The 13537-nt window shown below is 39.6% G+C and overlaps 1 protein-coding gene across 1 annotated transcript in view; it reads left to right on the top strand.

Moving 5' to 3' along the window:
• Positions 1 to 13537, top strand: part of PLRG1 (pleiotropic regulator 1) — a 204430-nt gene that overhangs the window by 109166 nt on the left and 81727 nt on the right. The window contains exon 11 of the mRNA XM_053703756.1: positions 2113 to 2215. Within this exon, the coding sequence (XP_053559731.1) occupies positions 2113 to 2215 (103 nt within the window). The remainder of the gene's footprint in view (positions 1 to 2112; positions 2216 to 13537) is intronic.

The following is a 13537-nucleotide window of genomic DNA, read 5'->3' as shown; positions in this document are numbered from 1 at the left end:
CGTGGCCACGCAGGACTTGGTATGCAGATCTGGTGAATATGTCATCGGCTCCACCATGGAAGCTACCTTTGAGAGACCTTCTTGTTCTAGGTCCGTTCGACCCACTCCAGCTGACTGCTTGGAGATTGAACGCTTGATCTTATCAAAGCGAGGGTTCTCAGATTCTGTTATTAATACTCTTGTTCAGGCCTGAAAGCCTGTAACCAGAAAAATTACCACATAATTTGGTATATCTGTTGGTGTGAATCTGCAGGATTCCCTTGGGACAAGGTTAAGATTCCTAAGAGTCTATCCTTCCTTCGAGAAGGATTGGAAAAAGGATTATCTGCAAGTTCCTTGATGGGACAGATTTCTGCCTTGTCTGTGTTACTTCACAAAAAGCTGGCAGCTGTGCCAGATGTTCTAGCCTTTGTTCAGGCTCTGGTTAGAATCAAGCCTGTTTACAAAATTTTGACTCCTCCTTGGAGTCTCAACCTAGTTCTTTCAGTTCTTCAGGGGGTTCCGTTTGAACCCTTACATTCCGTTGATATTAAGTTATTATCTTGGAAAGTTTTGTTTTTGGTTGCAATTTCTTCTGCTAGAAGAGTTTCAGAATTATCTGCTCTGCAGTGTTCTTCTCCTTATCTGGTGTTCCATGCAGATAAGGTGGTTTTGCGTACTAAACCTGGTTTTCTTCCAAAAGTTGTTTCTAACAAAAACATTAACCAGGAGATAGTTGTGCCTTCTTTGTGTCCTAATCCAGTTTCACAGAAGGAACGTTTGTTGCACAACTTGGATGTAGTTCGTGCTCTCAAATTTTACTTAGCAGCTACTAAGGATTTCAGACAAACTTGTCTTTGTTTGTTGTTTATTCTGGTAAACGGAGAGGTCAAAAAGCAACTTCTACCTCTCTCTCCTTCTGGATTAAAAGCATTATCCGATTGGCTTATGAGACTGCCGGACGGCAGCCTCCTGAAAGAATCACAGCTCACTCCACTAGGGCTGTGGCTTCCACATGGGCCTTCAAGAACGAGGCTTCTGTTGATCAGATATGTAAGGCAGCGACTTGGTCTTCACTGCACACTTTTTCTAAATTTTACAAATTTGATACTTTTGCTTCTTCTGAGGCTATTTTTGGGAGAAAGGTTTTGCAAGCCGTGGTGCCTTCCATTTAGGTGACCTGATTTGTTCCCTCCCTTCATCCGTGTCCTAAAGCTTTGGTATTGGTTCCCACAAGTAAGGATGACGCCGTGGACCGGACACACCTATGTTGGAGAAAACAGAATTTATGTTTACCTGATAAATTACTTTCTCCAACGGTGTGTCCGGTCCACGGCCCGCCCTGGTTTTTTTAATCAGGTCTGATCATTTATTTTCTTTAACTACAGTCACCACGGTAACATATGGTTTCTCCTATGCAAATATTCCTCCTTAACGTCGGTCGAATGACTGGGGTAGGCGGAGCCTAGGAGGGATCATGTGACCAGCTTTGCTGGGCTCTTTGCCATTTCCTGTTGGGGAGGAGAATATCCCACAAGTAAGGATGACGCCGTGGACCGGACACACCGTTGGAGAAAGTAATTTATCAGGTAAACATAAATTCTGTTTTTAAAAAGTTTCCAATTTACTTTTATTATCAAATTTGTTTAATTCTCATGTTATTCTTTGTTGAAGGGATACCTAGGTAGGTAGCGTGCACATGCCTGAAGCACTACATGACAGGAAATAGTGCTGCCATCTAGTGCTCCTGCTAATGTATAACATTGTTGCAAAACTGCTGCCATATAGTTTTGTGGACACGTGCACACTCATGAGCTTACATCCCAGCTTTTCAACAAGGGATAACTAGAAAACAAAGAAAATTTGATAACAGAAGTAAATTGGAAAGTTGTTTAAAATGGTATGTTCTATCAGAATCATGAGAGAAAAAAATGGGTTTTATGTCCCTTTAATAACTTTGTTCATTGTATAGTCCTACGCATGTGAAAAGCATCGTTTGACATTATTATTGATTGGTCATTTAAACAAACTTTAGCTCATTACTGTGCAGCTATTTTATACATATATTAGTATTCATGTTTGAACTAAAGTGTGACTTTGTGTGTGTTTTTTTTTTTTTTAAATAAACATTAGATCTGGGATGTGAGAACAAAAGCCAGTGTTCATACACTTATTGGACATACCAATGCGGTTGCAACAGTTAAATGTCAAGCTGCAGAACCACAGATTATTACAGGTGAGACAAGTATGCTATCAGATTAACCACCTTTGCCTTGCTGTTAGCAGATCAGCTATTAATTTCCTTTCTTTGTACCGGGCAAATTTATTTACCTTGATGTAGCTGCAAGTTACATTAAAGGAACACTGTATTCAAATGCGGGGTATAATCTCTCCACATCAAACATGATTTTGTGTAGAACATCTTTACATAATCCTGTTGAAATTGATGCTTTGTCACTACTCAAAGGTGCATTGATATCTGTATTTGGGGCATTTTAAACTTTTTTATTTTTATTATTTTTATTTATGCATTTTCCTTTAACGTTAATAGTCATTCATTTTCTTCCAGTATAATAAATTGATCCAGCTTGTTGGTATATCTTCTGTCATGAGGCATCAAACAGGTTATCTATCATTCCTTACACAGAGAATGACTGTCATTTTATATTGGCATAGTAATAAGTGATAATTCCAAGGCAATAATAATGGCATTTCCAGTGTTCAGTGCTAAGGAGTGAATTAGGATTTGTGAAGAGTGTTTTGATATTTAATAAAATGTTGTTTTTGTCTTTAAACATTTAGCATATACCCTTTGTTGCTATAATTGCTATGCTTGTTTGATCTGAAACACTAAGGGATTGATTAAAAGTGGAGCACTAATCAATAGTGTGCTCGTAAACGGGGAAATTTGCCTGTTTACGGGCACATAAATAACCAGCCATTACAAGTGGCTGGGTAATGCTACCATGAGCTTGTAGTATCACTTAGCGCTCATTAAATTAAGCAGAGGTCAGACCTCAGGTTAATTTAAAAAAATGTCTACCCAAGTTTGCCCCCCAAAAAAGTGGATAGTTCCTGTATAAAATTTTAAAAATATCAGCATCTTTATTTTTGTAAATAACTGCACAAAGCAGTTTTAACCCCTTAACGACCGACGACGTATGCCATACGTCCTCAAAAAAAAAAGCACTTAACGACCGAGGACCTATGGCATACGTCGTCGGTTTAACAGAGCACAGGAAGCGATCGAAATCGCTTCCAGCTGCTCTAACAGTATTGCAGGCTTGCCTTGAGGTCTAGGCATCCTGCAATACTGTTCCCGAGTGCCGGGACCGGATTGATCACTCCCCCACGAGTGATCACTTCCGGTTTCGCTCCACGTGGAGCCCGGCAGTGTTTCAGAGCATCGGAAGCGATCGGACACGCTTCCGATGCTCTGCTTGTTTGCTAAGTGCCTCGGTGGGTCGAGGCACTTAGTTAGTTGTAAAATAAAATAAAAAAAAAATAAAAAAAAAAAGATTAAAATAAAAAAAAGCCCTAAATAGCCCCCCCTCCCCCTTCACTAGGCATCCAAGATGGCGATGCCCAGTGCATCATGGGGCCTCTGGGGGTGTCCCTAGCCTGCATCATCATAGGGGCAAGCTAGGGTCACCCAATCTGAGCCTCCCACCCTAAAAAAAAAAATAATAAAATACCCCATTTGTCTGATCATGTCAATATTTGTAAATATTGACTATGATCAGTGTGGATCTCCCTCCCTCTCCTCACTTGCCATTTTGTTGGAGAGAGAGACCTGTATTTAGCAGAGAGAGAGATTTATTTCTTTTATTTGTTAAAAAATATAGAACCAAAGGCTCTTTTCAGAGCCATTAACCCCTAGCTTGCCAGTGATCACTATCACTGGCAGTAACATAGGTGCACTTTTTTTTTGCTGCATTTTGCTGTCTGTGCATTTTTTTAGGGGTTAATTTTGTTGTAATTTTTTAAAAACCCAAAGGCTCTTTTCAGAAACATTTAGTTAATTTAATTTAATTTTCAGAGCCATTAACCCCTAGCTTGCCAGTGATCACTATATATCACTGGCAGTAGCATAGGTGCACTTTTTTTTTGCTGCATTTTGCTGTCTGTGCATTTTTTTAGGGGTTAATTTTGTTGTTGTAATTTTTTAAAAACCCAAAGGCTCTTTTCAGAAACATTTAGTTAATTTAATTTAATTTTCAGAGCCATTAACCCCTAGCTTGCCAGTGATCGCTATAAATCACTGGCAGTTGCATAGCTATACTTTTTTGCTGTCTGTGCATTTTTTTAGGGGTTAATTTTGTTGTTGTAATTTTTTAAAAACCCAAAGGCTCTTTTCAGAAACATTTAGTTAATTTAATTTAATTTTCAGAGCCATTAACCCCTAGCTTGCCAGTGATCGCTATAAATCACTGGCAGTTGCATAGCTGTACTTTTTTGCTGTCTGTGCATTTTTTTAGGGGTTAATTTTGTTGTTGTAATTTTTTAAAAACCCAAAGGCTCTTTTCAGAAACATTTAGTTAATTTAATTTAATTTTCAGAGCCATTAACCCCTAGCTTGCCAGTGATCGCTATAAATCACTGGCAGTAGCATAGCTGTACTTTTTTGCTAGTTAATTTAGTTAATTAATTTAGTTAATTTAATTTTTTTTAGTAATTGTTTTCTGTGACAGATACAAAAATGTCACAGAAAAGATATAGTGCTGAGGAGGCGTATGCCATCCTTGCGTCAGAGTCAGATGCCTCTATTTCTGACTCAGACCCCAATTTTGACCCTGCCATGTGCTCAGATACATCACTAGATGCAGTCTCAACTGATAGTGATGTATCTGTGGCTGCTACCCCCCCTGCCCGCCCCCCTGCTAGCCCCCCTGCCAGAAGGAGGCGTGTTGCTGCCATTGCTGCTGAAGAGTGGGTAACGCCTCATCTCCAGAGGCCAGATATCCCACCCTTCACAGCAAATGCTGGCATAAATATAGATGTGGCAGGTTTTAGCCCCCAGCAGTTTCTGGAAGTGTTTCTGGGCGATGATATATTGGGGAACATTGTCGCCCAAACTAATTTATATGCCCATCAGTTCCGTGCTGCAAAGCCTGGAACATATTTGGCAAAGCAGCAATGGGCCCCCATCAATGTGCCAGAATTCAAAAAATTCTGGGCATTGACTATGCTGATGGGCATCATAAAGAAACCCTCCATTCGCTCCTACTGGAGTAGTAGCCCCATCTGCTCTACCCCCATTTTCTCCCAGACTATGTCGAGGAAGAGGTATGAAATGATTCTGCATTTCATGCACTTCAGCGACAACAGCCTGTGCCCCCCTAGGGAGCATCCCCAATTTGACAGGCTGTATAAAATCTGCCCCCTGATAACCCACTTTTCTGCCAGGTTTGCAGAGGCTTATACACCTGGAAGGAATATATGCGTTGATGAATCCCTAATGAAGTATAAGGGAAGGCTGGGATTCAAGCAGTATATTCCTTCCAAACGCTCCAGATATGGGGTAAAGGTGTATAAGCTCTGTGACAGCGAGACTGGGTATACTCAGGCCTTCCGGGTGTATGAGGGAAAGGATAGCCACCTTGACCCTCCAGGTTGCCCAGAACATATGGGAACCACTGGCAAGATTGTCTGGGACCTGATATTACCCCTAATGAACAAAAGGTATCACTTGTACTTAGACAATTTTTATACAAGTGTCCTTTTGTTCAAGCTACTGTATTGCTTTGATACAGTAGCTTGCGGTACAATTAAAAAGAACCGCGCAGGTTTCCCAGGACAGCTTGTACGCACCCGGCTACGAAGGGGGGAGACCTCAGCTCTGCGCCAAGAGGAGCTGTTGGCACTGAAGTACAGAGACAAGAAGGATGTATACCTTCTTACCACCATCCACACAGAGAGGACGGTGGCGGTTTCTGTACGTGGCAGAGCTGAGATCATAAGGAAGCCAGTGTGCATCAAGTCTTATAACCGGCATATGGGTGGGGTTGATCTGGCTGATCAGCTGCTGCAGCCCTACCTAATTATGCGGAAGACAAGGGCCTGGTACAAAAAGGTTGCAATTTACCTAATGCAGATTGCAACCCACAACGCTTTTTTGTTGTTCAAAAAAGCAAACCCCAGAGTTAAAGACTTTTTTACAGTTTCAGCTCCAGATTATTACGGGGATTTTGTACCATGATGCACCTGCTCCCCGGGCGGTGATGGGAGAGAGCAGAGTTGGGGCTACCCATTTTATTTTTAAAATCCCCCCTACTGCCACAAAGCAGAAACCACAAAAAAAATGCAGAGTCTGTACCAAGAGGGGGAAGAGAAGGGACACCATATATTACTGTCCTGATTGCCCTGGACAGCCTGCACTCTGCATTGGGGACTGCTTCAAGCGGTACCATACAATGGTCAATTTTTAAAAAAATAAATACATTTGCTGTTACATATATATATATTTTTTTTTGGTTATGTTTACAGTTAGATGTTTTTTTGTTTTTTTTTACTTTTACTGTGCCAGATTTTTACATTTCACTACTCTATTTTTTTCTAAAATTGGGCCTGTTTTTTTTTTAACCAAAACCCCTGTCAAACCTATGCATGGGGGACATAGGTGTTCTCAGGGTGCCTTGCAGAAAACAACCTGAAGTATGTTTTTGTAATAACTTACAACAGTCTCTCCTAAATTATAGTAAAAAAGCAATGTGTCTGTAAAAATGAAAATTGAAAAATTACCACCATACACTTTCTCCAATTTTTTGGGCTAAAACGGTTGCTTCAAAGGCATCAAAGCACACCATATACAATACCTTGGGGTGTCAACATTTAAAAAATATACACTTTGAATGCAATAAATAAAAGTGGGGTATGCGATAGGCCCCAAACTAAAGATAGGCCTATCAGAAGAAATACTCTCATTTTTAATAACTAAAATCACAAGTCATAAAATTGTAACATAACCTTCCCAAAATCCTGGCAAACCTATGCATGGGGGGCATAGGTGTACTCAGGGTGCCTTGCAGAAAACAACCTGAAGTATTCTTTTGCAATAACTTACAATAATCTCTCCTAAATCATAGTCAAAAAGCAATGTGTCTGTAAAAATGAAAATTGAAAAATTACCACCATATACTTTCTCCAATTTTTTGGGCTAAAACGGTTGCTTCAAAGGCATCAAAGCACACCATATACAATACCTTGGGGTGTCAACATTTAAAAAATATACACTTTGAATGCAATAAATAAAAGTGGGGTATGCGATAGGCCCCAAACTAAAGATAGGCCTATCAGAAGAAATACTCTCATTTTTAATAACTAAAATCATGTAACATAACCTTCCCAAAATCCTGGCAAACCTATGCATGGGGGGCATAGGTGTACTCAGGGTGCCTTGCAGAAAACAACCTGAAGTATTCTTTTGCAATAACTTACAACAGTCTCTCCTAAATCATAGTAAAAAAGCAATGTGTCTGTAACAATGAAAATTGAAAAATTACCACCATATACTTTCTCCAATTTTTTGGGCTAAAACGGTTGCATCAAAGTCATCAAATCACTCCATGTATAATACCTTGGGGGGTCAACTTTTTAAATATAATCACATTTATGGAAAACAAATAAATTGGTATGTTAAAAGACCCCCAAAAAAGACGATAGGCAAAGAAAATATGTTAAATGTGAAAAAAAATCACAAACACATGTCAGACATTTGGCATTGCACCGCCCAAACAAGCCACCAAACCTATGCATAGGTGGTATCACTGAACTCAGGAGATGTTGGTGACCACATATTGGTGTCTTCTTTGGTAGTAACACATAACATAGCTGTGAATCAATGTCTAAAGTACAATGTATGTGAAAAATAACACAAAGAAATGAATGCCCAATAGTTTGACAAAGACTAGTGGTTGAATTAGTGTATGGAAAGTGTTAACACCTGCATTTGAAATACCCTAGGATGTCTACTTTTCAAAAATATATGGTTTTATGGGGGTAAATTACATTGGCCGGCTTCAGAAATGTCTTAAATAGAACATGGGTGCATGGGATGTGAAAATGGGAAGTGTAAAAAATGGAATGCGCTTCCTAAAAATAAGGCCTTCTAGCCCCCAGAGAACCCAACACACCTATACATGGGTGGTATCACTGTACTCAGGAGATGTTGTTGAACACATATTGAGGTGTTTTTTGGCAGTAACACATAACAGGAACTGAGAATCCATGCCTAAAGTACAATGTGTGTGAAAAATAACACAAAAAAATGACTACCCAAAAGTTTGACAAAGACTGGTGGTTAAATAAGTTCATGGAAAGTGTGAAAATACCAGCATTTCAAATACCCTAGGGGGTCTACTTCTCAAAAATATATGGTTTTATGGGGGTAAATTTCATTGACCGGCTTCAGAAATGTCCCAAATAGGACATGGGTGCATGATGACCGATGTGAAAATTCCAAGTTGAAAAACTGGAATGCGCTTCCTAAAAATAAGGCCTTCTAGCCCCCAGAGAACCCAACACACCTATACATGGGTGGTATCACTGTACTCAGGAGATGTTGTTGAACACATATTGAGGTGTTTTTTGGCAGTAACACATAACAGGAACTGAGAATCCATGCCTAAAGTACAATGTGTGTGAAAAATAACACAAAAAAATGACTTCCCAAAAGTTTGACAAAGACTGGTGGTTAAATAAGTTCATGGAAAGTGTGAAAATACCAGCATTTCAAATACCCTAGGGGGTCTACTTCTCAAAAATATATGGTTTTATGGGGGTAAATTTCATTGACCGGCTTCAGAAATGTCCCAAATAGGACATGGGTGCATGATGACCGATGTGAAAATTCCAAGTTGAAAAACTGGAATGCGCTTCCTAAAAATAAGGCCTTCTAGCCCCCAGAGAACCCAACACACCTATACATGGGTGGTATCACTGTACTCAGGAGATGTTGTTGAACACATATTGAGGTGTTTTTTGGCAGTAACACATAACAGGAACTGAGAATCCATGCCTAAAGTACAATGTGTGTGAAAAATAACACAAAAAAATGACTACCCAAAAGTTTGACAAAGACTGGTGGTTAAATAAGTTCATGGAAAGTGTGAAAATACCAGCATTTCAAATACCCTAGGGTGTCTACTTTTCAAAAATATATGGTTTGATGGGGGTAAATTCCATTGGCCAGCTTCAGAAATGTCCCAAATAGGACATGGGTGCATGATGACCGATGTGAAAATTCCAAGTTGAAAAACTGGAATGCGCTTCCTAAAATTAAGGCCTTTTAGCCCCCAGAGAACCCGACACACCTATACATAGGTGGTATCGCTGTACTCAGGAGATGTTGTTGAACACATATTGAGGTGTTTTTTGGCAGTAACACATAACAGGAACTGAGAATCCATGCCTAAAGTACAATGTGTGTGAAAAATAACACAAAATAATGACTACCCAAAAGTTTGACAAAGACTGGTGGTTGAATTAGTGCATGGAAAGTGTTAAAATACAAGCATTTGAAATACCCTAGGGTGTCTACTTTTCAAAAATATATGGTTTGATGGGGGTAAATTCCATTGACCAGCTTCAGAAATGTCCCAAATAGGACATGGGTGCATGATGACCGATGTGAAAATTCCAAGTTGAAAAACTGGAATGCGCTTCCTAAAATTAAGGCCTTTTAGCCCCCAGAGAACCCGAGACACCTATACATGGGTGGTATCACTGTACTCAGGAGATGTTGTTGAATACATATTGAGGTGTTTTTTGGCAGTAACACATAACAGGAACTGAGAATCCATGCCTAAAGTACAATGTGTGTGAAAAATAACACAAAATAATGACTACCCAAAAGTTTGACAAAGACTGGTGGTTGAATTAGTGCATGGAAAGTGTTAAAATACAAGCATTTGAAATACCCTAGGGTGTCTACTTTTCAAAAATATATGGTTTGATGGGGTAAATTCCATTGACCAGCTTCAGAAATGTCCCAAATAGGACATGGGTGCATGATGACCGATGTGAAAATTCCAAGTTGAAAAACTGGAATGCGCTCCCTAAAAATAAGAGCTTTTAGCCCCCCGAGAACCCGACACACCTATACATGGGTGGTATCACTGTACCCAGGAGATGCTGCTGAAGACATATGAGGGTGTTATTTGGCAGTAACCCTTAATATTAACAGTAAATGTATTCTTAAATTGCTATTTTGTCAAAAAATCAAATTATTTTTTTTTTCCCCCCAAACTTTGGCATAGATTGGTGGTAAAATGGTTGCATGAAAAAAGTCAAAATACCCCAAGTTTAATACCTTAGGTTGTCTTCTTTTAAAAAATATATACATTTGAAGGGTTATTCAGGGATTCATGACAGATATTGGTGTTACAATGTAACTATCGCCAATTTTGAAAAAACATGGTTTTGAAATAGCAAAGTGCTACTTGTACTTATTGCCCTATAACTTGCAAAAAAAGCAAACAACATGTAAACATTGGGTATTTATAAACTCAGGACAAAATTTAGAAACTGTTTAGCATTGGTATTTTATGGTGGTTGTAGATGTGTAAGAGATTTTGGGGCTCAAAGTTAGAAAAAGTGCATTTTGTTTTTCATTTTTTCCTCATATTTTATATATTTTTTTATAGTAAATTATAAGATATGATGAAAATAATCATATCTTTAGATAATGGCGAGAAAAACAGTATATAATATGTGTGGGTACAGTAAATGAGTAAGAGGAAAATTACAGTTAAACACAAACATCGCAGAAATGCAAAAATAGCCTTGGTCCCAGATGGTCAACAAATTGAAAAGTGGTCTGGTCACTAAGGGGTTAAAGGGACAGTCTAGTCAAAATTAAACTTTCATGATTCAGATAGGGCATGTAATTTTAAACAACTTTCCAATTTACTTCTATTATCTAATTTGCTCAATTCTTTAGATATCCTTTGTTGAAGAAATAGCGATGCACATGTGTGAGCCAATCACACAAGGCCTCTATGTGCAGTAACCAATCAGCAGCTACTGAGCATATTTAGATATGCTTTTCCGCAAGTGATATCAAGAGAATGAAGCAAATTAGATAATAGAAGTAAATAAGAAAGTTGTTTAAAATGACATGCCCTTTCTAAATCACAAAAGAAAAATTTTGGGTTTCATGTCCCTTTAAGGGGTTAAATTGAGTGGGTGTGGTGTGTTGGAAAAAAAAACGGCACTGAAAATGCCTTTACATTGCGGTCTATGGGTGACTGATTTTACTTTAAATATATATGTATATGCTTATACATATATTTTGAAAATTTGCTGCCCATCGCTGCTTACCCCTTCACTGCGCTAGGTTCTCTTTGTCTCACGTCATGAGAACAAGGCTCCCGCGAGGCATCATGAGAAACATAGATATTGACGGAAGATACGAGCCATAGGCCCAACAAGTCTGGCCAATTTTACCTAAAATTATCTAGTTAGTAGGATAGCCTTATGCTTGTCCCAGGCATTTTTAAAGTCCTGCACAGTGTTTGTCATTACTACCTCTTGGGGAAGTTTATTCCATAAATCAATCACTCTTTCTGTAAAGAAGTGCTTCCTCAAATTACTCTGGAATCTACTACCCTTCAGCTTGAGATCATGACCCCCCCTTGTTCTTGAATTTTCCATTTTATGTAAAATACCCACAGCCTCAGTTTTACTAAGCCCTTTAACGTACTTGAAAGTTGCTATCATATCACCTCTTTACCTTCTCTCCTCTAAGCTATACATATTTAGGTATTTGAGCCTATCCAGGTAAGTTTTATTTTTTAGACCATGTACCATTTTGGTAGCCCTCCTTTGCTGATTTTGGTCTTTATTTAAGTCCTCATTCTTTTTTTTTTTTACAAGGCTTTCCATAAATTTTCACTATCACATCGTGTCATAACAAATTTTTGTTTGTTTGAACATTTGGAATTTCAGTTTGGCACTTTGTTTTTAAATTGTAATCCGTGTTACCTCTTCTTCCCTATTGGCTTTTGTTCGATTGGCTGCTTGTTTGTGGCCTGTGATTGGTACAATTTGCCATATATGGTGGAAGGGGTGTACAGGGGATTATCCTATGACGAAGTCCCGCACAGCACGAAACGCGTAAGGACCCGCCCCTCCGTCCATACCTTGTGTTCAGTGTGTCTGATTTTTTTTTACTATCAATTAACTTCAGTTTTACGGATCGTGCTGTCTTTCCTCTACACTGATTCCTATTGGCTGGCTCTACTTCCTCATTGACTTGCACCATGCTGGACTGTGACGGTGCACGCTAGTGCCACGCTGCCTTCAGTGAACCACGCTGTCGTTTGTTCTCACCCAGCTTTTCCGTATCCCTCCAGGCTCTGAGCTACGCTTCACCTTGTACCCTACTTTCCAATAATTTGACCTACTACTGAAGTTAAACTAGCTGGTTTACCAGATTCTTCCCTACTGCCCTTTTCTTTCTAATGACACAATGAGTCCACGGATCATCATTAATTACTGTTGGGAATATAACTCCTGCCCAGCAGGGGGCAGCAAAGAGCACCACAGCAAAGCTGTTAAATATCACCTCCCTTCTATCCCACCCCAGTCATTCTCTTTGCCTGTGTTAGAGCAAGGAAGTGGTAAAGTTAGGTGTTAGAAAAGGATTCTTCAATCAAGAGTTTATTTTTTGAGTAGTACAAGATTGTGCTGCTTTGTTCTAGGGTGTAGCCGTAGTCCACATCAGTCTCTTCAGTAGGGCAGTGGTGGCTTTAGAGCAATGGGAACTTGTGGGACATAATTCTCACTGCGCCTCCCATATAATTTATGCTGCCCTGACTCTGAAATCCTGAGGGGAATACTCCGTCTTTTTCTTTCCACAGGTCTATGTGAGGGAGAGGTCCTCTCAAACCTGGTGAGCTGCTTTGCTGTCGGTCAGATTTGTGAGGTGAGTGCTGACTTATTTATTTCTGGGGAAGAAGCACTCAGGAAAAGTGGGCACTTTATTCAAAGACAAGAGAGAGTCAAAATGATGGGCTATTTTAAGTCAAAGCACTTTATTTTGAAGGACTTAAACTCTCCTATACTGGAGAGGACTCTCAGACAGCAGGTTATGCAGGCACTAGGGCTGAGAATAGTCTGCTTGGCTAGTAATATACTGGTGGTTTCACTTCTCCCGGCGGTTAAACTATAAATCTATATGCCGACCGTGAGATTATTTTGAGACGCCCACAAGGGGCGGAGCTAAGCAAGGCGGCATTCTGCATTGCGCGCCTCTTTCTTCCGAGTGTGGAGGAGACGGATTTCAAGGGGTTGTCTAGAAACACATGGATTTCTCAAAGCATACGTTTCTAGGACCGGAAAACGGCTCATCTCGTCTGCTGCTGGAGTCCGGATCATTTGGCTACTGACAGGGACTAAACTCCGGTGGTTGCAGGGCAGGTAGGCACCTCAGCAAAGCAGCTGAGGTGTAGAGGTGTTTTATTTATTTAGCTTAATACCGCTTTCTGCAGTTTGAAGTAAAAAAGTTGCAGTTTAAAATTTAAAGAGACAGTAACGTTTTGCAATTTTATTTTTTATT

The sequence above is a fragment of the Bombina bombina genome, chromosome 2 (genome assembly GCF_027579735.1).
Source record: "Bombina bombina isolate aBomBom1 chromosome 2, aBomBom1.pri, whole genome shotgun sequence".
NCBI classification, from domain to species: domain Eukaryota; kingdom Metazoa; phylum Chordata; class Amphibia; order Anura; family Bombinatoridae; genus Bombina; species Bombina bombina.
This window is presented reverse-complemented; position numbering and strand designations above follow the sequence as displayed.